This window comes from Schistocerca piceifrons, chromosome 9 (assembly GCF_021461385.2).
Source record: "Schistocerca piceifrons isolate TAMUIC-IGC-003096 chromosome 9, iqSchPice1.1, whole genome shotgun sequence".
Classification (NCBI taxonomy): domain Eukaryota; kingdom Metazoa; phylum Arthropoda; class Insecta; order Orthoptera; family Acrididae; genus Schistocerca; species Schistocerca piceifrons.
The window spans coordinates 35,312,661-35,339,207 of NC_060146.1; the positions used below are offsets into that span (position 1 = coordinate 35,312,661).

At 43.6% G+C, this 26,547-nt stretch overlaps 1 protein-coding gene across 1 annotated transcript in view; it reads right to left on the reverse strand.

The window, feature by feature from the left end:
- Window positions 1-23,083, reverse strand: part of LOC124717314 (1,5-anhydro-D-fructose reductase-like) — a 42,720-nt gene extending 19,637 nt beyond the window's left edge. The window contains exons 1-3 of the mRNA XM_047244145.1: window positions 23,009-23,083; window positions 18,234-18,401; window positions 6,315-6,515 (exon numbers count right to left, since the gene is read on the reverse strand). Of these exons, the coding sequence (XP_047100101.1) occupies window positions 6,315-6,515; window positions 18,234-18,401; window positions 23,009-23,083 (444 nt within the window). The remainder of the gene's footprint in view (window positions 1-6,314; window positions 6,516-18,233; window positions 18,402-23,008) is intronic.
- Between the last annotated feature and the right edge of the window lie 3,464 nt (window positions 23,084-26,547).

The following is a 26,547-nucleotide window of genomic DNA, read 5'->3' on the forward strand; positions in this document are numbered from 1 at the left end:
CTCTATGGAGTAGAAGGAGTTGTCATTCAGAAATTCTTTTAATTTCTTCTTAAATACTTGTTGGTTATCTGTCAGACTTTTGATACTATTTGGTAAGTGACCAAAGACTTTAGTGCCAGTATAATTCACCCCTTTCTGTGTCAAAGTTAGATTTAATCTTGAATAGTGAAGATCGTCCTTTCTCCTAGTATTGTAGTTATGCACACTGCTATTACTTTTGAATTGGGTTTGGTTGTTAATAACAAATTTCATAAGAGAGTATATATACTGAGAAGCTACTGTGAATATCCCTAGATCCTTAAATAAATGTCTGCAGGATGATCTTGGGTGGACTCCAGCTATTATTCTGATTACACGCTTCTGTGCAATAAATACTTTATTCCTCAGTGATGAATTACCCCAAAATATGATGCCATATGAAAGCAATGAGTGAAAATAGCCGTAGTAAGCTAATTTACTAAGATGTTTATCACCAAAATTTGCAATGACCCTTATTGCATAAGTAGCTGAACTCAAACGTTTCAGGAGATCATCAATGTGTTTCTTCCAATTTAATCTCTCATCAATGGACATACCTAAAAATTTGGAATATTCTACCTTAGCTATATGCTTCTGATTAAGGTCTATATTTATTAATGGCGTCATACTATTCACTGTACGGAACTGTATGTACTGTGTCTTATCAAAATTCAGTGAGAGTCCGCTTACAAGGAACCACTTAGTAATTTTCTGAAAGACAGTATTGACAATTTCATCAGTTAATTCTTGTTTCTCAGGTGTGATCACTATACTTGTATCATCAGCAAAGAGAACTAACTTTGCCTCTTCATGAATATAGAATGGCAAGTCATTAATATATAATAAGAACAACAAAGGACCCAAGACTGACCCTTGTGGAACCCCATTCTTGATAGTTCCCCAGTTTGAGGAATGTGCTGATCTTTGCATGTTACGAGAACTACTTATTTCAACTTTCTGCACTCTTCCAGTTAGGTACGAATTAAACCATTTCTGCACTGTCCCACTCATGCCACAATACTTGAGCTCGTCTAGCAGAATTTCATGATTTACACAATCAAAAGCCTTTGAGAGATCACAAAAAATCCCAATGGGAGGTGTTCGGTTATTCAGATCATTCAAAATTTGACTGGTGAAAGCATATATGGCATTTTCTGTTGAAAAACCTTTCTGGAAACCAAACTGACATTTTGTTAGTACTTCATTTTTACAGATATGTGAAGCTACTCTTGAATACATTACTTTCTCAAAAATTTTGGATAAAGCTGTTAGAAGGGAGATTGGACGGTAATTGTTGACATCAGATCTATCCCCGTATTTATGCAAAGGTATAACAATAGCATATTTCAGTCTATCAGGGAAAATGCCCTGTTCCAGAGAGCTATTACACAGGTGGCTGAGAATCTTACTTATCTGTTGAGAACAAGCTTTTAGTATTTTGCTGGAAATGCCATCAATTCCATGTGAGTTTTTGATTTTAAGCAAGTTTATTATTTTCCTAATTTCAGAGGGAGAAGTGAGTGAGATTTCAATTGTATCAAATTGCATAGGTATGGCCTCTTCCATTAACAGCCTAGCATCTTCTAATGAACACCTGGATCCTACTATATCCACAACATTTAGAAAATGATTATTAAAAATATTTTCAACTTCTGACTTTTTGTTTGTAAAGTTTTCATTCAATTTGATGGTAATACTGTCTTCCTCTGCTCTTGGTTGACCTGTTTCTCTTTTAATAATTTTCCAAATTGTTTTAATTTTATTATCCGAGTTGCTGATTTCAGACATGATACACATACTCCCGGATTTTTTAATAACTTTTCTTAATATAACACAGTAGTTTTTATAATTTTTGATAGTTTCTGGGTCACTACTCTTTCTTGCTGTCAGATACATTTCCCTTTTCCGGTTACAAGATACTTTTATACCCTTAGTAAGCCATGGTTTGTTACAAGGTTTCTTACGAGTATATTTAACTATTTTCTTGGGGAAGCAGTTTTCAAATGCATTTACAAAAATGTCATGAAATAAATTATATTTTAAATTGGCATCAGGTTCACGGTACACCTCATCCCAGTCTAACTGCTGTAGGCTTTCCCTGAAATTTGCAATTGTTAAATCGTTGACTGAACGTACTACTTTGGAGGACTGTTTAGATACAGAGAGACAGGAACTGTCGATGACATGCCTCGCTCAGGACGCTCAAGGACTATTAATGTAGTGGATGACAGCTACCTACGGATTATGGCTCGGAGGAACCATGACAGCAACGCCACCATGTTGAATAATGCTTTTCGTGCAGCCACAGGACGTCGAGTTACGACTCGAACTGTGTGCAATAGGCTGTATGATGCGCAACTTCACTCCAGACGTCCATAACGAAGTCCATCTTGGGCACCACGACACTATACAGCTCGACGCAGATGGGACCAACTACATGCCGAATGAATCGCTCAGGATTGACATCACGTTCTCTTCTCCGATGAGCCGCTCGGAGTGGCAGAGCGGCTCTAGGTGCTACAATTTGGAGCCGCGCGACCGCTACGGTCGCAGGTTCGGACCCTGCCTCGGGCATGGCTGTGTGTGATGTCCTTAGGTTAGTTAGGTTTAAGTAGTTCTAAGTTCTAGGGGACTGATGACCTCAGCAGTTAAGTCCCATAGTGCTCAGAGCCATTTGAACCATTTTTGAACCGTCACCGATAAGTGTCGCATATGGCTTCAACCAGACAACCGCCGGAGACGTGTTTGGAGGCAACCCGGTCAGGCTGATCGCCTTAGACACTCTGTCCAGCGAGTGCAGCAAGGTGGAGGTTCCCTGATGTTTTGCGGTGACATTATTTGGGGATGACGTACGCCACTGGTGGTCATGGTAGACTCCGCAACGGCTGTACGATACGTGAATGCCATCCTCCGACCGATAATGGCAGCAAATTGGCGAGACATCTGTCTTCATTGACGGCAATTCGCGCCCCATCGTGCACATCTTATGAATGATTTCCTTCAGGATAACGACATCGCTGCACCAGAGTGGCCAGATATGAACCCTGTCTAACATGTCTGGGATAGATTGAAAAGGCTGTTTATGGACGACGTGACCTACCAAGCGCTCTGAGGGATCTACGCCGAATCGCCGTTGTGGAGTGGGACAATCTGGACCAACAGTGCCTTGATGAACTTGTGGATGGTATGCATATATACAGGGTGAGTCACCTAATATTACCGCTGGATATATTTCGTAAACCACATCAAATACTGACGAATCGATTCCACAGACCGAACGTGAGGAGAGAGGCTAGTGTAACTGGTTAATACAAACCATAAAAAAATACACGGAAGTATGTTTTTTAACACAAACCTACGTTTTTTTAAATGGAACCCCGTTAGTTTTGTTAGCACATCTGAACATATAAACAAATACGTAATCAGTGCCGTTTGTTGCATTGTAAAATGTTAATTACATCCGGAGATATTGTAACCTAAAGTTGACGCTTGAGTACCACTCCTCCGCTGTTCGATCGTTACGCCAGAGATTGCAATTGTGTGCAGCAAATTATGGCCACCACATTGAACATCTATTGGCCTGACATGTCGGGACACACTCTATTCCACTCCGTAATTGAAAACGGAAACCACGTGTGTACGTGTACCTCACCCCTCATGGTAATGTACATGTGCGTCAGTGAAAAAGACCAATAAAAAGGTGTTAGCATGTGGACGCAATGTGCTGTTCCAGTCTCTTCTGTACCTAAGGTCCATCACCGTTCCCTTTGGATCCCTACGTAATTCGGTGCTCTCCGATACACACGATCGAACAGTGGAGGAGTGGTACTCAAGCGTCAACTTTAGGTTATAATATCTCCGGATGTAATCAACATTTTACAATGCAACAAACGGCACTGATTACGTATTTGTTTATATGTTCAGATGTGCTAACAAAACTAACGAGGTTCCATTTAAAAAAACTTAGGTTTGTGTTAAAAACATACTTTCGTGCATTTTTTATGGTTTGTATTAACCAATTACACTAGCCCCTCTCCTCACATTCGGTCTGTGGAATCGATTCGTCAGCATTTGATGTGGTTTACGAAATATATTAAGCGGTAACGTTAAGTGACTCACCCTGTATACAGGCATGCATCAATGCAAGAGGACGTATTACTGTGTATTAGAGGTACCGGTGCGTACAGCAATCTGGACCACCACCTCTGAAGGTCTCGCTGTATGGTGGTACCACATGCAATGTGTGGTTTTCATTAACAATAAAAAGGGCGGAAATGATGTTTATGTTGATCTTTGTTTGAATTTTCTGTGTAGGTTCCGGAACTCTCGGAAACGAGGTGATCCAAAACTTTCCGCGGAACACCAGCGTTCTGCAGAAGACAGTTTGGGGAACCTTGTCATGCAGTGCTTTCTTGTTTGCTCTCCTACCGTCCTCTATCATCTATGTAAGCTATCACGGGTAGGAATTTAAGGGACACCTACATGAGACTGGAACCACTATCTTCAGCTACATCTACATCTACATCGATACTCCGCAAGTCACCTTACGGTGTGTGGCGGAGGGTACCTTGAGTACCTCTATCGGTTCTCCCTTCTATTCCAGTCTCGTATTGTTCTTGGAAAGAAGGACTGTCGGTATGCCTCTGTGTGGGCTCTAATCTCTCTGATTTTATCCTCATGGTCTCTTCGCGACATATACGTAGAAGGGAGCAATATACTGCTTGACTCCTCGGTGAAGGTATGTTCTCGAAACTTCAACAAACGCCCGTACCGAGCTACTGAGCGTCTCTCCTGCAGAGTCTTCCACTGGAGTTTATGTATCATCTCCGTAATGCTTTCGCGATTACTAAATGATCCTGTAACGAAGCGCGCTGCTCTCCGCTGGATCTTCTCTCTCTCTTCTATCAACCCTATCTGGTACGGACCCCACACTGCTGAGCAGTATTCAAGCAGTGGGCGAACAAGCGTACTGTAACCTACTTCCTTTGTTTTCGGATTGCATTTCCTTAGGATTCTTCCAATGAATCTCAGTCTGGCATCTGCTTTACCGACGATCAACTTTATATGATCATTCCATTTTAAATGCGTACTCCCAGATAATTTATGGAATTAACTGCTTCCAGTTGCTGGCCTGCTATATTGTAACTAAATGATAAGGGATCTTTCTTTCTATGTATTCGCAGCACATTACACTTGTCTACATTGAGATTCAATTGCCATTCCCTGCACCATGCGTCAGTTCGCTGCAGATCCTCCTGCATTTCAGTACAATTTTCCATTGTTACAACCTCTCGATATGCCACAGCATCATCCGCAAAAAGCCTCAGTGAACTTCCGATGTCATCCACAAGGTCATTTATGTATATTGTGAATAGCAACGGTCCTGCGACACTCCCCTGCGGCACACCTGAAATCACTCTTACTTCGGAAGACTTCTCTCCATTGAGAATGACATGCTGCGTTCTGTTATCTAGGAACTCTTCAATCCACTCACACAATTGGTCTGATAGTCCATATGCTCTTACTTTGTTCATTAAACGACTGTGGGTATCTGTATCGAACGCCTTGCGGAAGTCAAAGAAACACGGCATCTACCTGTGAACCCGTGTCTATAGCCCTCTGAGTCTCGTGGACGAATAGCGCGAGCTGGGTTTCACACGATCTTCTTTTTCGAAACCCCTGCTGATTCCTACAGAGTAGATTTCTAGTCTCCAGAAAAGTCATTATACTCGAACATAATACGTGTTCCAAAATTCTACAACTGATCGACGTTAGAAATATAGGTCTATAGTTCTGCACATCTGTTCGACGTCCCTTCTTGAAAACGGGGATGACCTTTGCCCTCTTCCAATCCTTTGGAACGCTACGTTCTTCTAGAGAGCTACGGTACACCGCTGCAAGAAGGGGGGCAAGTTCCTTCGCGTACTCTGTGTAAGATCGAACTGGTATCCCATCAGGTCCAGCGGCCTTTCCTCTTTTGAGCGATTTTAATTGTTTCCCTATCCCTCTGTCGTCTATTTAATTAATTTAGCATAACAGGTATCTGCTGCGGCGAGTGAGTTGACGTGCACACATTTCTGTGGACTCGTCGCTGGTCGGTCGTCGTCTCTTGGCTGTGGTTACACTGTGCTGAATTTCCGACCTGCGGATATAGCGGAAATTTTGTGCGATTCATCGATAGCCTATCCTGCTCTGACTCTTATTACCAGGTTGTTTTCCTGCACGCTGTACACTTCGCGGACGGCAATATGTGCGATGCGAGCCCGTGCAACGCGCAGGAGCTACACGGCTCGTACCTTCCATATGGCGACGTGGTCGGTGGTCACGTCGAGGAGCACGTTGCCGTCCTTGTCCTTGGGGAAGCCGCCGTCGTCGACGTCCTGGAAGCCCACGGGGTTGTGGATCAGGTAGAGGTCCACGTAGTCCAGCTGCAGGGCGGACAGAGACTTCTTGAGGTACTTCTCCACCCCCGACTGCCGCATGCCCATGAATGGAAGCTGGAAATGAAAATCAAGCTATCTTGTCCTCTCACTTGCTAAACTGGGCTAGTTAAAACAGTGATATGTCGATGAAAACACCTCCATCATTGTACACTCCGTCATTCACCAATGTATTGATCGCCTTTAGTGGGTTTATGATAGCTAATCGGGGTCGACTGTAGTGAGAATAAAAATCCAGAGAAAGTAAAAATGCAAAATGGCTATTTACGAGAGTCAGTCAAATGAAAACCTTAAATTTGTAATAACAAATCGAAATTTCGCGCCTTTATCCCGTAAGTTGGTAAGCGTGCAGTATGGCCTGTAGCTGGCAGCATAGTGCAGCTGCACACATACCGTCGCAGTATCAGTATAAAGATGGCCGCCCCATTTGCGACTTGCACCAGCGAAGAACAGCGTTCTGTTATTCGGCTTTTGCGCAGTGAAGGTGTGAAACCTATTGAAATACATCGACGAATGAAGGTTCAGTACGGTGATACATGTTTGTCGCAGCACCAAGTCTACGAATGGAGTAGGAAGTTCGCAAATGGTGTGACTTCAGTGGAAGATGCTCCTCGTCCAGGTCAGGCACAACGAGTTGTGACTCCACAGAACATTGCAGCAGTTGAAGCCATAGAGAAGGAAAACCGCCGAGTGACACTGAATGACATTGCAGCATGTTTACAGATTAGTCATGGCTCAGCACACCACATTGTGCAGGATGTGCTCCAGTTTCACAAAGTGTCTGCAAGATGGGTGCCACGGAAGCTGACTCCTGAAATGAGAGAACGACGTGTTGATGCTTGTGAAGAACTTACTCGGCGCCTTGAACGAGAAGGTGATGGCTTCCTTGCAAGGATTGTTACTGGGGACGAAACCTGGGTTCACTTACACCAAACTGAAACGAAGAGAGCGAGCAAGCAATGGCGCCATTCCTCATCACCAAAACCAAAGAAGTTTCGAACAGAACCATCAGCAGGGAAGGTTATGTTGACTCTCTTTTGGGATGAAAAAGGCGTCATTTAGTAGCATTACATGCCTAGAGGGACCACTGTCACCAGTGCATCACACACAGATCTCCTAAAAAATCATCTGCAGCCTGCAATCAAATCAAAGCGACGTGGAATGCTGTCAGCAGGTGTCCTTTCGCAACATGACAATGCAAGGCCCCACACTGCCCGTACAACAGTTGCAACAATCACAGACCTGCATTTTGAGTGTCTTCCTCATCCACCATACTCACCAGACCTTGCCCCATGTGATTTCCATATGTTTGGACCACTCAAAGACGCAATGGGAGGAAACAAGTTCCGTTCTGATGAAGAGGTACGCCACACGGTGCATGAGTTGTTGCGCAGACTACTAAAAGAATTTTTTTCTAAAGGAATTTATGCACTTTGCAAGCGTTGGAGGACTTGCATTGAGCGTGGGAGAGATTATGTTGAAACGTGATACAGCTTTGTACCACTTCTGCACAATAAATAATATTTAAAAAAATATTTAAGGTTTTCATTTAACTCACCCTCGTAATAACGAAAATATTAAAAATTGGAGGATAAAGATACTCTTTATCTAGGTAAAAAAGGTAAATGTCACCATAGTCACTTAAATCATTTGGCGGACCTTCGTACTTTATACAATGGAACAGTTACGTTCGTAGATGAAACGAGGGAAGGAAGATTAGGCTTTAACGTCCTGTCGACATCAAGGTCACCAGTGTCGGAGCAAAAGCTCGGAGTGGTTCACGAATGAGGAAGGAAATCGGCCGCACCCTTTAAAAGGAACCATTTCGGTATATGGTTGTAGAGGCGCGTGAGCATGCTGGACTTCCATGGCGAGGAGTACAGGGTTATTCATAATCACTTTCGGGGTTTCGGAAGACGACTACCCGAGAACTAGAAGACATAAAGGAAAATGACACATATCAGTGGATAGACCATCTCTCCTAGTTTCGACTCGTAAAGGCGCTCGTAAACAGTCGGACTTATTTCTCCGTTGATCTATTGTTGGCGTGTGACAGCGGCTGGTCAAATATTTAACAACGAAATTCGCCAAACAACCGTGCAAATTGACAAATTTTACTTTCGCTACCAATTTCGGCAATTCAATATGCTGTCTTCATGCCCCATATGTACCTCTCAAAAATTATCGGTATTGGCATACTGGGGCCATATGTTTCTGTACGTGGTGAATTCTCAAGTGCTTTCCTCGAAGACAGTTGCAGTAAGTATTCGAAGGAAGCACTTGAGAATTCACGACATCAAGAAACAGATAGACGCAGCTTGCTAGCATCGATAATTTTTGAGTAGTGTACATATGGCGCCTGAAGATGGCATATTGAATTGCCGAAACTTGTAGCGAAAATAATAAAAAAAAGCTTCTCAATTTGCAATGCTGTTTGGTGAATTCCTTCGTTAAATATCAAACGCATTTGTCAAACTGGTTCTCATCTAGCCAGGGATCTGTCAAACAAGCCCTTACACATACCAACAAAGATTGTCAATTTAATCTCACTTTTGAATCAGATGCTGTTCACGTATGCTGCGTTTTGACACTAGTGGGATTGGCTACAAACGAATGTAAAGCATTTCTAACATTTACTCTGACTCTGTGTTTAAAGAAGAAGAAAAAGAAGGAGAAGAAGAAGTAGGAAGCAAGTCGTCTGGTCCAGAGACGGTTTAAAATGAGAGAAATGTACACATGAAAACCTGTTAAGGAAAATGTTACACTCACCCTCACATTGAAAAAGGAGACAAAAGAACACCAAAATTTATTCTCTGCTACTTGATCCTCTAATGATAGTTCATTAAAATATCTCAACCTGGGGACATGTACATGTATGTGGAAGAACTTGAGAACTTCGATATATTTTATGTTTTGCACTCCTGCTCGTATGTTGTGCGTAGTGGAATACTGATTTTCCTGCGTAATATATGTCAGGGAAAGATGCAATACCTCTACAGCTTTGAAACCGCCGGTGCTATTTTGTTTTTATTCTTGATCGTAGTTTCCATAGTTGTGGAAATTCGTGGTGTAGTGAGATTTATTGTAATAAAGCTACTTTTCATTAAAGATAATGGATTTGGCGTAACCAAAACACAAACAACGTCCGCCATCTTGTGAAATTTCTGGCAATCAAAATTCCTGTCACACACCCTCTGTGTTGACAAACACGTAAAACAGAATAGTACACTGTCAAATCTTTGGCAACAATAGTAAGATTTGACATATTGTTTCATCGTTTACGGGGGCTTTTATACGCACTGGCGGAGCTGCAGAGTGCTCCACGGTAGATGAGGGATGTCAGAACACGGCGTATAGTGCAGCAATATATGCGTCTTGTGTTCACGATTTACGAAATGTGCCAGTCGTGACGGTTCAGCGACGATTTCGTACCAAATGTCAGGTTAAGGCACCAACGGAAAATCCATGGTTGGTATAACACATTCCGTGGTACTGGCTCCTTACATGGTGCGAAAAAAATAAAAATAAAAATAAGAGGCCAGCTGTGACCACAAGTTGGGAAGGTGGAGCGCGGGCGGAAACAGTTCGTCAGGAGTCAGAAGAAATCATCGACACCCGCGAGCAAACGTGTGGCATGTACCACAGTCAGCTATCTGGCATATTCTCCGCATACATATGCGTGGAGAGCCGTACCGGTTGCAGTTGTCGCATGCACTGACAACTCGGGAAATTGAGCTTCGTTCTCTTTTGCCATGACTTCGCAACAGCTGCTGGAGGTCAACGGTGTTTCACAGAAGTTGGTTTTTGAGACGAAGCTATGTTTCATGTGCCTGGGAAGGTGATCTGTCATAAAATGCGTGTCCGGGCCACGTAAAAACCACACGAGATTGCGGGACACATTCGTGATTCACCTAAAGTTAACGTCTTTTGTGCCACGTCCTCTGCTTAAGTTTATGGGACAGTCATACATTGTTTCAGACGTGATTACCTCAATGTCGAATTGCCTCAGCCATGGACTGGGCGTGGTCCCTCTTATATAATTCCCCTCTGCTTCAGTGGTTCCCATGGTCACCTGACTTCATTCCATCTGATTCCCTTTTACTGGATTATGTCAAAGATCGTGTGTTGTCATTTAAGCTGGAAGAGCTGCATGGAATAATAATTTAGGCGGTCGCTCATATCAACCATGACGTGCTGCAACGTGTATGGCAATAGTTTTTACTGTCCTATTGGTAACTGGCTCATCACAAACGGTACACCTATGTGCTGAGTACCTGTAAACTGAATTACAAACCTGGAGAGAGGCACTATCCACTGATGTATGTATTATATATGGCTTATAGATTTCTCTCAGTCGTCTTCTGAAACCTCGGAGATACTTGTGAATAATCCCATACAATTTAAAGAAAGAACATTACGTTAAAAAAGTAATGTAATCATTACTGTCCATTTTCTCGAAATATAATCAACCACAAGACTTCTTTTGTCGTTTTATATTTCTCGGCTGACAAATTTCTGAGTCTTAGAGAAATATGTTTAAAAAAACATATTTTCTTTTTTTTAATTCAAAATAAAAAATTTCATGGTTTCTTTCCTTCTAATAATTTTGTATCTTCTCAACTACAGCAGTGAAGTGATCTACATCTGCACCTACGTGCACACTCTGCAAATCACATTTAAGTGCCTGGCAAGGGTTCATCGAACCAACTCCATAATTCTCTATTATTCCAATATCGTACAGCACCCGGAAAGAAAATATGGGCTCTGATTTCCCTTATTTTATCATGCTGATAGTTTCTCCCTATGTAGGTCGGCGTCAAGAAAATATTTTCGCATTCGGAGGACAAAGTTGGTGATTGGAATTTCGTGAGAAGATTCTTCCGCAGCGAAAAACGCCTTTCTTTTAATGATGTCCATCCCAAGTCCTGTATCATTTCAGTAACACACACTCTCCTATTTCGCGATAATACAAAACACGCTGCCCTTCTTTGAACTTTTTAGATGTACCGCGCCTATCCTATCTGGTGATCCCACACCTAGCCGGCCTCGGTGGCCGAGCGTTTCTAGGCGCTACCGTCGGGAACCGCCCGACCGCTACGGTCGCAGGTTCGAATCCTGCCTCGGGCATGGATGTGTGTGATGTCCATAGGTTTAAGTAGGTCTAAGTTCTAGGGGACTGATGACCTCAGAAGTTAAGTCCCATAGTGCTCAGACCCATTTGAACCATTTTGATCCCACACCGCGCAGCAGTATTCTATAGGAGAACGGACAAGCGTAGTGTAGGCAGTCTCCTTAGTAGGTCTGTTACATTTTCTAAGTATCCTGCCAATAAAACGCAGTCTCTCCTTAGCATTTCCCACAACATTTTCTATGTGTTCCTTCAAATTTGCCGGCCGTGGTGGTCTAGCGGTTCTAGGCGCTCAGTCCGGAGCCGCGCGACTGCTATGGTCGCAGGTTCGAATCCTGCCTCGGGCATGGATGTGTGTGATGTCCTTAGGTTAGTTAGGTTTAAGTAGTTCTAAGTTCTAGGGGACTGATGACCATAGATGTTAAGTCCTATAGTGCTCAGAGCCATTTGAACTATTTGAACCTTCAAATTTAAGTTGTTCGTAATTGTAATACCTAGGTATTTAGTTGAATTTACGGTCTTTGCATTTGACTGATTTATCGTGTAACCGAAGTTTAACGGATTCCTTTTAGCACCCATGTGGATGACCTCAAACTTTTTGTTATTTAGGGTCAATTGCCAATTTTCGAACCATACAGATATCTTTTCTAAATATTTTTGCAATTTGTTTTGATCTTCTGATGACTTTACTAGTCGTTAAACGACAGCGTCATCTGCAAACAACCTACGGCAGCTGCTCGGATTGTCTCCCAAATCGTTTATATAGATACGGAACAGCGAAAGGACCCATAAACACTACCTTGGGGAACGCCAGAAATCACTTCTGTTCTACTCGATGACTTCCCCTCAGCTACTACGAACTGTGACCTCTCTGACAGGATATCAAGAATCCAGTTACATAACTGAGACGATATTCCATAAGCACGCAACTTCAGTACAAGCCGCTTGTGTAGTACAGTGTCAAATGCCTTGCGGAAATCCAGAAATACGGAATCAATTTAAAATCCCTTGTCAATAGCACTCAACACTTCGTGCGAGTACAGAACTAATTGTGTTTCACAAGAACGATGTTTTCTAAATCCATGTTGATTGTGTGTCAATAGACCTTTCTCTTCGAGGTAATTCATAATATTCGAACACAATATACGTTCCAAAATCATGCTGCATATCGACGTTAATGATATTGGCCTGTAATTTAATGGATTACTCCTAATGCTTTCTTGAATATTGGTGTGACCTGTCCAACTTTCCAATCTTTGGGAACGGATCTTTCGTCGAGCGATTCTTTATAATCGGACGAATGGGCCCCTAAGTGTCTTACAAAACTCTAAATTGTGGTTGATTACATTACCAAAATATTGAAAACGATAATTATGCTAGATTTTTTAGACATAAAACTGTGCGATCCAGTTCCTTCATATTGCTCAGGTGAGCTTTATTTCTACTCTCGGCACATTAATTTGCTTCATTGTCTATAACTGTCAAGCGTTCTCAATGCCTTCTGTTCTCAGCTCTGTAGTTCACGATTCGAAACGATCCATCCAACTCCATTTTAACCAGTCTACTCCTCCCATAACCTAGGCAATAATTATAGGGGGAACTACCATCAGCATCTGCGTCCATGACTTTAATCCAACCATTTACGACTGTCCTATCCGACTGACTAATGCATTAAAATATCTCGGCCTAATGCTCGAATGACAGTTAACGTGTGAAACTCTTTTACCAACTATCCAGACGATTGCCTGTAGTGTTCTAAAACTACCGTAGTCGGCCACCCATGGGGATTATTCTCATCTGCTATCATTCAAACCATGATGTGTCCTATCCCTTCATACGCCATCGTTGCCTGAGTATGAACTAGCCTCCACTAATTAATGAAGAGTTACTGCTTCTAAATGATGCGATTTGACTAAAAGAAGGGCTGGGTGGAGAGAACGCATTCCGAGGCAGAAGTAAGTTAATTCCGTAATGGAGGGAGCTGTGGGGAGAAACTGTGGAGGCAGACGAAGTAAACAGGTTCAAATCGACTTACAGTGTAATGGTTCCGATTAATCTTCCTGCAAGCCTCCTAATTTTTTCTGACAGCGATTTCTTTCTCAATTTCTACACGAATCTCTCTCATCCTTTTCTGATTTAGCCTGCTTGCACTTCCCCAATTTCATTTGTACATAGTAAAAACTGCCAGCTCTCAGCTTCATGTTAGACACTTCCGTATTCACATTAAACGTATTCTCAATTGCCAATATGGACAACCACCGTATGGAGGAAAGAATGACGACAATGAAAATTTGTGCTGGTCTGGAACTCGAACCTGAATATCCCACTTACCGAGAACAGTCGCCTTACCATTTGGGTATCGGTGCACAACTCACGGCCAGACTTTGAGTTCCCTATATTGTCAACCAAGCGATAAGCGGGAAATTCGGATTTGAGTCCCGGCCAGGTACAAATTTTCATTGTTGTCATTCCATTCTACAGCTGATGCACGCATGTACAAAGGAACTTCCATCGGCAAACTGGAATATTTCTATGACTGTCCATGAGTTTCTCACCTTTGCTGTTGGTGTATGTGTGGTAAGAGCGTAGCCATACTGTATTGAGAAAACGAAGGAGCCAATTGTTACTGTATGGACAAACCGGATGGCCACACTGGTTTCTTTTTGTGTCCCACTTTCAACCTCTCTCTCCTGCTCGCTACACTACGTACTATCTGTTAACTGTGCCTGCGCTTACTTGTGATAGTTTTATCAAGGTGAGCAATGGTGAGGATGTAAGCTGCTGTATGTGTGATAACGTCAGCTACCCTCATGTGTCTGCTTGCTCAGGTAAGCACAGCTCGTCATGTGTACCCCCCTCCCCCCCCCCCCCCCCAACCAACCCCACATCTCTCTGAATGCATGACGACACGTCACGCACAGCATGGATCGAGTGTTGCGTATGGATCGGTGAGAGCATAACAATGTTTTACGTGGTGTATACTCAGTGATGTAAAAAGAAAGTTCCGTTCCTTATTTCTCCCTCTTAGGTAATTTCTTTTTCTTTTAAAAGTAGCCTATTTCTTCCTCAGAGTTCAAGCTGTCCCCATACCAAATTTCATCGAAAACGATTCAGCGGTTTAGTATTGAAAATGTAACCGAGAGAGTTATTTTCGTGTTTAGTAATACCGGCATCCTGTTCGGGATGTTTGGCTGCTTGGTGCAAGCGTTATTATTTGACGGTACTACGGCAACTTTCCCGTTTGATGATGGACAACATCACCCTGTCCATAGCAAAGAAAATGCGACCCGGCCAGGAATCGAACGCGGGACCTGATGATCGAGGCTGATGCTAACCGTAAGATCACGAGCTACTGACACACTTCACTGAGTGACAGTCTATGTACCAACATAAAGGCCGGCCGGAGTGGCCGAGCGGTTATAGGCGCCTAGGTCTCAGGTTCGAATCCTGCCTCGGGCATGGATGTGTGTGATGTCCTTAGGTTAGTTAGGTTTAAGTAGTTCTAAGTTCTAGGGGACTGATGACCTCAGTAGCTTAGTCCCATAGTCCTCAGAGCCATTTGAACCATTTGAACCAAAATAAAATGTGGAGTTTCTGAAATTATTAAATAGCGTAAAACTGACGATGGAACAAAATACTACACGTTTCGTAACTACTACGTACCTTTCATGTTATTCGACTCTTATAAGTGCAGTCTAGTTTTTGTGCATGTTGTAGATATACTTTCGGTCTCTCTGTTTCATCCCTGACAACTCAGACGGCAGGATAACATGGGAGATGGAGTGGAGCTATTCCAAAGTGTAATTAGATATATATGGAGCCATACTAGCATGTTCCTACTATCAAAACAAGGTTCTTGTGCAGTCACAGAGCTAACATTGTGCTGGTAAAAACATTAGTGTAACCTGAAACGCCAGCCATCTGAAGATCTGAAATAAAAGCGTTTTAAGAATATTTGTGGCTGGTTGCGTCATTCACCAACAAGACGTATACGGAGTTTCATATCCCCTGTCACAGTTTTTTAGGGGTTGCAGCAGGGATTTCATAGATAAAGTTTTGGTAAGAGGCCATGTCCGGAGATATACCGTTTCAATATGAAAGAAGTCTGAACGTCGGATCATTTCCCCATTTAACAGGGGTTTGTCCTTAGGATAATTTAGGTTAAGTAGTGTGTAAGCTTAGGGACTGATGACCATAGAAGTTAAGTCCCATAAGATTTCACACACATTTGAACATTTTTTTTAATGGACACGGCGGCTAGAGACTGGTACGTTCGCATCTAGGAGGGTTGACTATGGTGTTCCACGAACACGCCATCTCTCGGCTTAGAAGACGACATCCTTTTCCACGTGGAAGAGAACCCGATGACGTGTATTCGAAACACTGTCCATGTTAGTGATGTCGGTAGATATCGATATATCGATATTCTCCAGTGTGTATAGACATTGATCGTCGACGATATTTCCCCCGACATATCAATATATCGATATCAACACCGCAATATCGAGTGCCAATATTTTTATTTTATATTATATTTTTTCACAGTTTTTGGAAAAAATCTGCAGTTGTTCTTTTGAAATTGTAGTAGGACATAATTTTACTTTCACTGCGTGAAAGTCTTACTACTTTTTAGCTTTTGTCATGTCCAATCTTCCTCTTTGACTGTGTGAAGCAAGTGTTTGTGGCACAAAAGAAGAAGTCCGATTGCACTAGGGTGGTTGTGGCGTGAATGTAATAACAAGATTTCTGAGGTGAAGAAATAGCATACGAGCTGCGTTAAAAAATAATAACAGTTGCCGAAAATGATGAACAAAAAATCTAAATGACAAGATTCTTCGATGCGGTGGTGGGAAATGCTGACGTAATCGTCGCTCGGCGCTACAAACAGAAACTTCAATGTTTAACTTCACCAGGCAATTCTGACATTACAGCTGCTAGGTTGCTGGCGTTTGCAGAAATGTAGAAACAGATAAGTCGATATGGAACGTTCCGGAGAAAATCGGTATGTGAGGAAATCGAACGGGGGATCCATCGGACACCTTTCACTATGTCACTCACATGCAGTTACCATTGTTAACAAAATGGCTATCGACAAGCGTGAACGTGCATCATTTTCCTTTCAATTCTTTGTGTAAGTGGGATAGGCAGGCTCCTAATGTGCAGATTTAATGAATCTTTATTATCAATACTGAAATATACAGTTCTAAAATAGACAGTATATTTACAATGTGCAGCCGATATTTTTATAGCTGGTACGTCGATAGTTGCTCCCCCGGTGTATCGATACTTCTTGCAATATATCGAGAGCCGGTAATGATATTTTCTTAAAATGCCGATATATTGGATTAACGATAGTATAAAAGAATCGCCGGCCGGAGTGAGGGTTGGGTTGGGTTGTTTTGGGGAAGGAGACCAGACAGCGAGGTCATCGGTCTCAGCGGATTAGGGAATGATGGGGAAGAAAGTCGGCCGTGCCCTTTCAAAGGAACCATCCCGGCATTTGCCTGGAGCGATTTAGGGAAATCACGGAAAACCTAAATCAGGATGGCCGGACGCGGGATTGAACCGTCGTCCTCCCGAATGCGAGTCCAGTGTCTAACCACTGCGCCACCTCGCTCGGTGGCCGGAGTGACCGAGCGGTTCTGGGCACTACAGTCTGGAGCCGTACGACCCCTACGGTCGCAGGTTCGAATCCTGCCTCGGGCATGGATGTGTGTGATGTCCTTAGGTTAGTTAAGTTTAAGTAGTTCTAAGTTCTAGGGGACTGATGACCTCAGATGTTAAGTCCCATAGTGCTCAAAGCCATTTGAACCATTTTATAAAAGAATCAACAGTCCTGATCGCTACGATGAACTCATCTAGATCTCACAGGTAGGAGTTTATTGTGTACCGTCAAGCTGTAGACTAGAGAGTGATCCGATATTGCAACTTATTTTACATACAAACTTACATTTCCGCACAGTACTTTCCTATCAAAACTTTATCCATGATTATTCTCGGCCATAATGGCTATGTTCAGTCACTTTTTTATTTTATGTTTAATCTAGCATAATACAAGGCGTTTCGAACATGTTCTGTTCAGCTTCAGGCGTTTATACATAAATACCGAGAAATATTACTTAAAAATAAACAGTCTTAAACTAGATTAATCTAGAACTCTTTGTCAATTGTTCGTTCCTGTAGCGTCTGGTGTGGCATTTGGGTGAGGTGGGGGGGGCTAGAAATCGAAATCAGTGATGTCTTCTCTGGTTTTCTTCTTTGTGGTTGACTGTGTATGATATCACACCCTGTATAAATTGCAGATAGATTTGCATCAGTTATGTGTTACGAAAATAGTGTGAAAAGCTTTTATATGCCAGTAACAAACAATGGACAAAGAGTTCTAGATTAATCTAGTTTAAGACCATTTAAGTAACATTTCTCTGTATGTATGTATAAACGCCTGAAGATGAACAGAACATGTTCGAAACGCGTTGTATTATGTTAGATTAAACATAAAATAAAAAAAGTGACTGGTAGCAGAAATTAGAAATAAAAGCTTTATCCATGATGTCCCTTCTACAACCTACAGGAGTCTGCAACAGGAAACGTGAAGCACACGGTCGAAGGGAAATTGGCAGTGTTGCCTGCAGCGCAGGACTTCTTACCTTGGTGACGACGAACACGTCTTCCCTCTTGAGCTTCCCGGAGCTGAACCACTTCTTGAGCGTGGCCCCGATCTCCCTCTCGTTGCGGTACAGGAAGGCGGTGTCGATGTGTCTGTAGCCCGCCTCCAGCGCCACGTCCAGAGCTTTGCCCACCTCTCCTTCCGACGACTGAAAATTTCCAACGGTTAGTTACTTTCGATCTCTCTCTATGATGTGGAACGGGTCAGCTTAAAATCATACAAGGGTTCGAACTTAAATAGTGGCAACTATTTATTCACAACCGATAAAAAAGAGTTATATGTTTGCACCTGAAACTTCCTGGCAGATTAAAACTGTGTGCCGGACCGAGACTCGAACTCGGGAACTTTGCCTCTCGCGGGCAAGTGCTCTACCATCTAAGCTACCCAAGTACGACTCACGCCCCGTCCTCAGAGCTTCACTTCTGCCAGTACCTCGTCTCCTACCTTCCAAACTTTACAGAAGCTCTCCTGCGAACCTTTCAGAACCAGCACTCCTGAAAGAAAGGATACTGCGGAGACATGGCTTAGCCACAGCCTGGTGGATGTTTCCGGAATGAGATTTCTACTCTGCAACGGAGTGTGCGCTGATATGAAACTTCCTGGCAGGAGAGAAGCTGTCAGGACGGGGCGTGAGTCGTGCTTGGGTAGCTCAGAGGGTGGAGCACTTGCCCGCAAAAGGCAAAGGTCCCGAGTTCGAGTCTCGGTCCGGCACACAGTTTTAATCTGCCAGGAAGTTTCATTTCAGCGCACACTCCGATGCAGAGTGAAAATCTCATTCTGGGAACATCCACTAGGCTGTAGCTAAGCCATGTTCCGCAATATCCTTTCTTTCAGGAGTGCTGGTTCTAAAAGATTCGCAGGAGAGCTTCTGTAAAGTTCGGAAGGTAGGAGACGAGATACTGGCAGAAGTAAAGCTGTGAGGACGGGGCGTGAGTCGTGCTTGGGTAGCTCAGATGGTAGAGCACTTGCCCGTCAAAGGCAAAGGTCCCGAGTTCGAGTCTCGGTCCGGCACACAGTTTTAATCTGCCAGGAAGTTTCATATCAGCGCACACTCCGCTGCAGAGTGGAAATCTCATTATGGATGTGTGCACCTGTTACTGTCCTTCAAAGTAGTAGAACCCGTTGCCTGCGACGTGGAAGGCGTAGTATACCGTTTGCAGAGCCTGTTCTGTTGATGGGTCGAATGGAGCGGTCTACTGCCTGTCGAATCACTGGAACAGTTCTGAAGCGAATGCAATGGGTAGACAAACCTTCAGCTTCGGAATCAAATCAGTCACAAGGACTTAAGCCCGGGGAGTATGGTGGATGGTACAGTACTTCCCAGTCCCATCGACCGAACAGAGCAGCCACAGATTGCGCTGTATGCGCCCGCGCATTGTCGTGCGAAATGATGGGTGGGTTCGGCAGAAAGTGTCGCCGTTTCTTTCGCAAAGCTGGTCGCAGGTGATCCTCCAAAAACGAACAGTAATACTGTGCATTGACGATCTGCCGTGGAGGAACGTAATGCGTTAGGATAACACCATCACAGTCGTACACGAGAATTGCCATACTTCAGACGGCTCCATTCGCACCATCAACAGAACAAGTTCTGCTAACGGTATACTCCGCCTTCCACATCGCAGGCAACGGTTTCTACACAACGCTGCTGACTACTTTAAAGGACAGGAACAGGTGCAAACATGTAGCTGCTCTGTATCTGTTGTGAATAAATAGTTGCCACTATTTAAGTTCCAACACTCCTACATGCGACACGAGTAAGCTGCGCGTATGTGACAAAACTCCTTCCAGTGCGAAATCAGGTAACTTGTCAAGAAACGGACCAACTGCATAGAGGTCGCGGGAGATCATATATGAAAATGATGTTATTTACAATGTTTTAATCCCAATACAATTTTCATTAAAAATCCATTTACTTTATTGATTTGCTTCAGTATATTTTATATTTATGCCTGTGAGGGTTTTCTTTTTTGCTACCTCTTTTAAATTTTATCGAATTGCCATCAGTCAGAAAATACAGTCATCTATAATTCGAAATTTGGTTTCGGAAAACACACCGTTCAACACTGTGTGTCAGTCAGACTTTGGGTAGACAAACCAATTTTCCAAGCAAAAATGAGAACACGGATTTTCTTGAATTACAGCGCCAACTAACAAGAATCAAAACAAATGTCTAAGACAAAATGTACGTAGTTTTTTTATGTAGAATCTGATTCTGCAGTAAAAAATGGGGGTTCCGATTTGAAATTTTAAAGCTGCCTCCCACCCCACCTACAGGGGGCTGGGGTGGCGGGCTAATTTTAGCACCAGCAGCTGTCCCCCTCGAAAATAATCTACTTTGGATTTTACAAATTTTTGTGTGAAGCTTATTTTTCGAGTTATTCTGGTTTGTCAACTTAAAATTTACACCCTGTATACTCCTTCCACGTATCAGCGGCCGGCCGCGGTGGCCGAGCGGTTCTAGGCGCTTCAGTCCGGAACCGTGCGACTGCTACGGTCGCAGGTTCGAATCCTGCCTCGGGCATGGATGTGTGTGCTGTCCTTAGTTAGGTTTAAGTAGTTCTAAGTTCTAGGGTACTGATGACCTCAGATGTTAAGTCCCATAGTGCTCAGAGCCATTTGATCCGTTTGAACCTATCAGCTTTCCCTTCTTTGCTTACAACTGGTTTACCATCTGAGCTCTCGATGGTCATACAGCTGTTTCCCTTTTTCCCAAAGGCATCTTTAATTTTTCTGTAGGCCGTATCAATCTTCCTCCTACTGAAATTGCTTCTAAATCATTAAATTTGTCCTCTAGCCATTCCTGCTTAGCAGTTTGGCACTTCCCGTCAACCTCATTTTTAGACGTTTGTAATCTCGTATTCCTTTGGTACATTTGAATTTAGTGAATTAAATTCCTCGGAACACTTCAAAGTCGATTTTCTCTAGAATTTTTTGAGAGTTGCATCGAACTGATTTGGGAGATTGATAATTTAGTTCTGAACTTCACGTACCATAAACATAAAAAATGAAACTGCTGGGTGGTCTGCTTATGAATGCCAATATGGTTTGAGGCGCCATGTCACGGATTGCGCGGGCTCTTCCGCCGGAGATTCGATACCTCACTTGGGCATGCGTGTATGTGTTGTTCTTAGAATAAGTTAGCGTAAGTCTAGGGACCGATGACCTCAGCAGTTTGCTCCCTTAGGAATTCACACATATTTGAACAAAATGGCGCCCGTGGTCAACAGGCTCTGACATAGGAACAAATAGAGACATACACACTGTTGTTGTTGTGGTATTCAGTCCTGAGACTGGTTTGATGCAGCTCTCCATGCTACTCTATCCTGTGCAAGCTTCTTCATCTCCCAGTACCTCCTGCAGCCTACATCCTTCTGAATCTGCTTAGTGTATTCATCTCTTGGTCTCCCTCTTCGATTTTTACCCTCCACGCTGCCCTCCAATACTAAATTGGTGATCCCTCGATGTCTCAGAACATGTCCTACCAACCGATCCCCTCTTCTCGTCAAGTTGTGCCACAAACTCCTCTTCTCCCCAATTCTATTCAATACCTCCTCATTAGTTATGTGATCTACCCATCTAATCTTCAGCATTCTTCTGTAGCACCGCATTTCAAAAGCTTCTATTCTCTTCTTGTCTAAACTATTTATCGTCCATGTTTCACTTCCATAAATGGCTACACTCCATACAAATACTTTCAGAAACGACTTCCTGACATTTAAATCTATACTCGATGTTAACAAATTTTTCTTCTTCAGAAACGTTTTCCTTGCCATTGCCAGTCTGCATTTTATATCCTCTCTACTTCGACCATCATCAGTAATTTTGCTCCCCAAATAGCAAAACTCCTTTACTACTTTGTCTCATTTCCTAATCTAATTCCCTCAGCATCACCCGACTTAATTCGACTACATTCCATTGTCCTCGTTTTGCTTTTTTTGATGTTCATCTTATTCCTCCCTTTCAAGCCACTGTCCATTCCGTTCAACTGCTCTTCCAAGTCCTTTGCTGTCTCTGACAGAATTACAATGTCATCGGCGAACCTCAAAGTTTTTATTTCTTCTCCATGGATTTTAATACCTATTTCGAACTTTTCTTTTGTTTCCTTTACTGCTTGCTCAATATACAGATTGAATAACATTGGAGATAGTCTATAACCCTGTCTCACTCCCTTCCCAACCACTACTTTCCTTTCGTGCCTATAGACTCTTATAACTGCCATCTGCTATTTGTACAAATTGTAAATAGCCTTTCGCTCCCTGTATTTTACTCCTGCCACCTTCAGAATTTGAAAGAGAATATTCCAATCAACATTGTCAAAAGCTTTGTCTAAGTCTACAAATACTAGGAACGTAGGTTTGCCTTTCCTTAATCTTTCTTCTAAGATAAGCCGTAGGGTCAGTATTGCCTCGCCTGTTCCAACATTTTTACGGAATCCAAACTGATCTTCCCCGAGGTCGGCTTCTATCAGTTTTTCCATTCGTCTGTAAAGAATTCGCGTTAGTATTTTGCAGCTGTTCAAAATGGCTCTGAGCACTATGGGACTTAACTACTGTGGTCATCAGTCCCCTAGAACAGAACTACTTAAACCTAACCAACCTAAGGACATCACACACATCCATGCCCGAGGCAGGATTCGAACCTGCGACCGTAGCAGTCCCGCGGTTCCGGACTGAGCGCCTTAACCGCGAGACGACCGCGGCCGGCTTTGCAGCTGTGACATACACACTATACATACCGTAATAAAACGTAACACACCTGCCAAGTGCCCAGACCCACAATGGGCATCTTCTGGCCGTTGTGGAAAGTGATGTGCTGCAGTTTGCCGGCCATCTCGCTCAGTTGCTGAGGTGCTGACGGATCAGAAATAGACAGAAGGCAGCTGTCGACTGTGTTGCACTCGCGAAGATCCGAGTATTTATACCAGTCGTAGCACTTGAAATAGCAATCTGATATTAACAATTTCCTTATCTCGAGTGATGTGTGTGTCATCAGAACAATATACGAACAAGGAAGATTAGATAAATGCGAAGCAAAAACGCGAGTGACATAATTAGGATACCAAAGGTGTCGCGGAAGAATCTGAAGAGGAGCACGACGTTGACATGTGACCTTTGGCAATTGCACAATTGAACGTAATGCTATGTATGATACTAACATGCATAATTGGACGCAACATCATGCAACAAATTTTGTATGATGCCTAACATGCACAACTGGACGCATCGGTATGCAACAGATTTTTGCATGGTATGCAACACCTTGCTTTGCTCAACAGATAGAAATGTTCATACGTAAAAATAATGTCCGACCTAGCCCGCCCGGTTAGCCGTCAGGTCTAACGCACGGCTTTGCGGGCGGGAAGGAGCGCCTGGTTCCCGGCACGAATCCGTCCGGCGGATTTAGTGTCGAGGTCCGGTGTGCCGGCCAGCCTGTGGATGGTTTTTAAGGCGGTTTTCCATCTGCCTCGGCGAATGTGGGATGGTTCCCCTTATTCCGCCTCAGTTACACTATGTCAGCGATTACAGCCCAAACACTGTCTCCAAGTACGCGTACACCATAATTACTCTTCCTCGCAAACATTTGGGGTTACACTCGTCTGGTGCCAGACGTTCGCGGGTAGGGGGGGGGGGGGGGGGGTGAGTCGACTGCCTTAGGCTGTTGTGTGGTTGTGAACCACTGAGGGCTACGGCGGGGACGAAGCCTCTCCGTCGTTTCTAGGTCCGCAATTCCATACAATACAATACAATGTCAGACATATACAAGGGAGTCTTAAAAAGCGATTACTTTTGACAATAAAGGGTGTTTATAAAATACCAGGTGATCAAAAACTCAGTATAAATTTTAAAACTAAATAAATCACGGAATAATGTAGATAGAGAGGTACAAATTGGCACACATGCTTGGAAATACATGGGTTTTATTAGAACCAAAAAAAGTACAAAAATTCAAAAAATGTCCGAGAGATGGCGCTTCATCTTATCAGAATAGCAATAATTAACATAACAAAGTAAGACAAAGCAAAGATGATGTTCTTTACAGGAAATGCTCAATATGTCCACCATCATTCTTCAACAATAGCTGTAGTAAAGGAATAATGTTGTGAACAGCACTGTAAAGCATGTCCGGAGCTATGGTGAGGCATTGGCGTCGGATGTTGTCTTTCAGCATCCCTAGAGATGTCGGTCGATCACGATACACTTGCGACTTCAGGTAACCCCAAAGGCAATAATCGCACGGACTGCGGTCTGGGGACCTGGGAGGCCAAGCATGACGAAAGTGGCGGCTGAGCACACGATCATCACCAAACGACGCGCGCAATATAGGGTGGAGCGCCATCCTGCATAAACATCGTACGTTCCAGCAGGTGTTTATCAGCCAGGCTGGGGATGATGCGATTCTGCAACATATCGGCGTACCTCTCACCCGTCGCGGTAGCAGTTACAAAACCAGAATCACGCATTTCTTAGAACAAAAAGGGCCCGATAACGGTAGATGTGGTAAATCCAACCTATACCGTGACTTTCTCGTCGTGCAATGAACTTTCCACGACAGTTCTAGGATTTTCGGTAGCCCAAATTCTGAAGTTGTGGGCATTGACAGAACCTCGGAGCGTGAAATGAGCTTCGTCGGTCCACAACACGTTACTCAACCAATCGTCATCTTCCGCCATCTTTTGAAACGCCCACACCGCAAATGCCCTCCGCTTCACTAAATCGCCAGATAACAGTTCATGATAGTGTCAGGACTGAAGACCACAACAACAACAACAACAACAACAACAGCATCGGAGGGTACGCCTAAGTGCCAACCAAACAGTAGTGTATGGAATGCCGGTGCGACGTGCGACTGCACGAGCGCTGACTTCCCCGTGCATAGACGAACCCGCTACAGTCTCCATTTCTTCCTGAACTGTCTCAGCAGCATTACACCTTGTGCTCGGTCGGCCACTACGGGGGTCTATCGCCTAAACAACCCGTGGCTTCGAACTTCGAAATCATTCTCGCCACAGCTGCATTTGTCAATGGACCATTACCCGTTCGAATTCGCTTCCTATGGCGATGGGATCGTAACGCTGAACTAGCACATTCCCCATTCTGATAATACAGCTTCACTAAAAGCGCCTTTTCAGGTAACGTCAACATGCTGCGACTGCTGGCGCATCTGATTCTCTCTCTCATTACACCTCCTTTTATACACGATTGTCATGCGCACTCACTGACGTTTTGTATCCAGCGCCGTCTGTCGGACATTTTGTGAACTTTGTTTGTTTTTGTTCTAATAAAACCCCATGTCATTCCAAGCACCTGTGTCAATTTTTATCTCTCTATCTACATTATTCCGTGGTTTATTAAGTTTTCAAATTTATACTGACTTTTTGATCACCCGGTACATTGGTATCCAAAATTAAAGCAACAAATGGAAATTTTACAAGGTTGAGTTCATTTTGCCACAGAAACAGGTGAAAGTAAATAAGAAACAATGTAAAGAATACAGAACGTAAACAATTGCAACATCCATAACGATAGACAAAAATGTTCGTAATTTTTTTCAACTTTACGGATTTGCACACATTTTCCGACAACTGGTTAATGTGCTCAGTATGGGGTGTGACCATCTCTGGCAGCAACACAGGCCTGACACCGACGGGACATGAAGTGAGCGATGTCTGCAATCTCATGTTGAGGCAGTAATGCCCATTTTTCCAGCAGAGCTACTCGAAAGTCCTTGGGAGTGGTTGGTGGATGCTGACGTGAGGCAACCCGTCTCCGCTGCTTCCACGACATGCCCTGTGGGATTCAAATCGGAAGAGCGAGCAGGCCACGCCATGCATGCATTATCTTCTGTTTCCAAGAAAATATCGACCAATGAGGTCTCAGGACCTCGTCACGCCACCTGACTGCAGTTAAACCATGTCGATTGACCCGTACAACTTCATGAAGAGCTGTTCGAGTGGTCAGTATAATCCCTGACCACACCATTAGCGATCCTCCTCGATATCGGTTTCTTTCCACGATATTTGGGTCCCGAAATCGTGTTCCACGTTCAATCCAGAGGCTTTTCACTCTCCAGACTGGATCGGGACACATCTGTGAGTAGAATATTCGCCCACTGTTCGATCGTCCATGTGGCATCTTGACGACACCACTCTAGACGTTCCCTTCTGTGAAGACGCGTCAGAGGCAGACGAACAGCAGGTCTCCGACAATACAGGCCACTCTGCCGAAGCCTTCTGCACGCCGTCTGCCTCGACACAACAGGTCCAGGCTGCGAGGTCAGAGGCCTGCCGTGCCGTG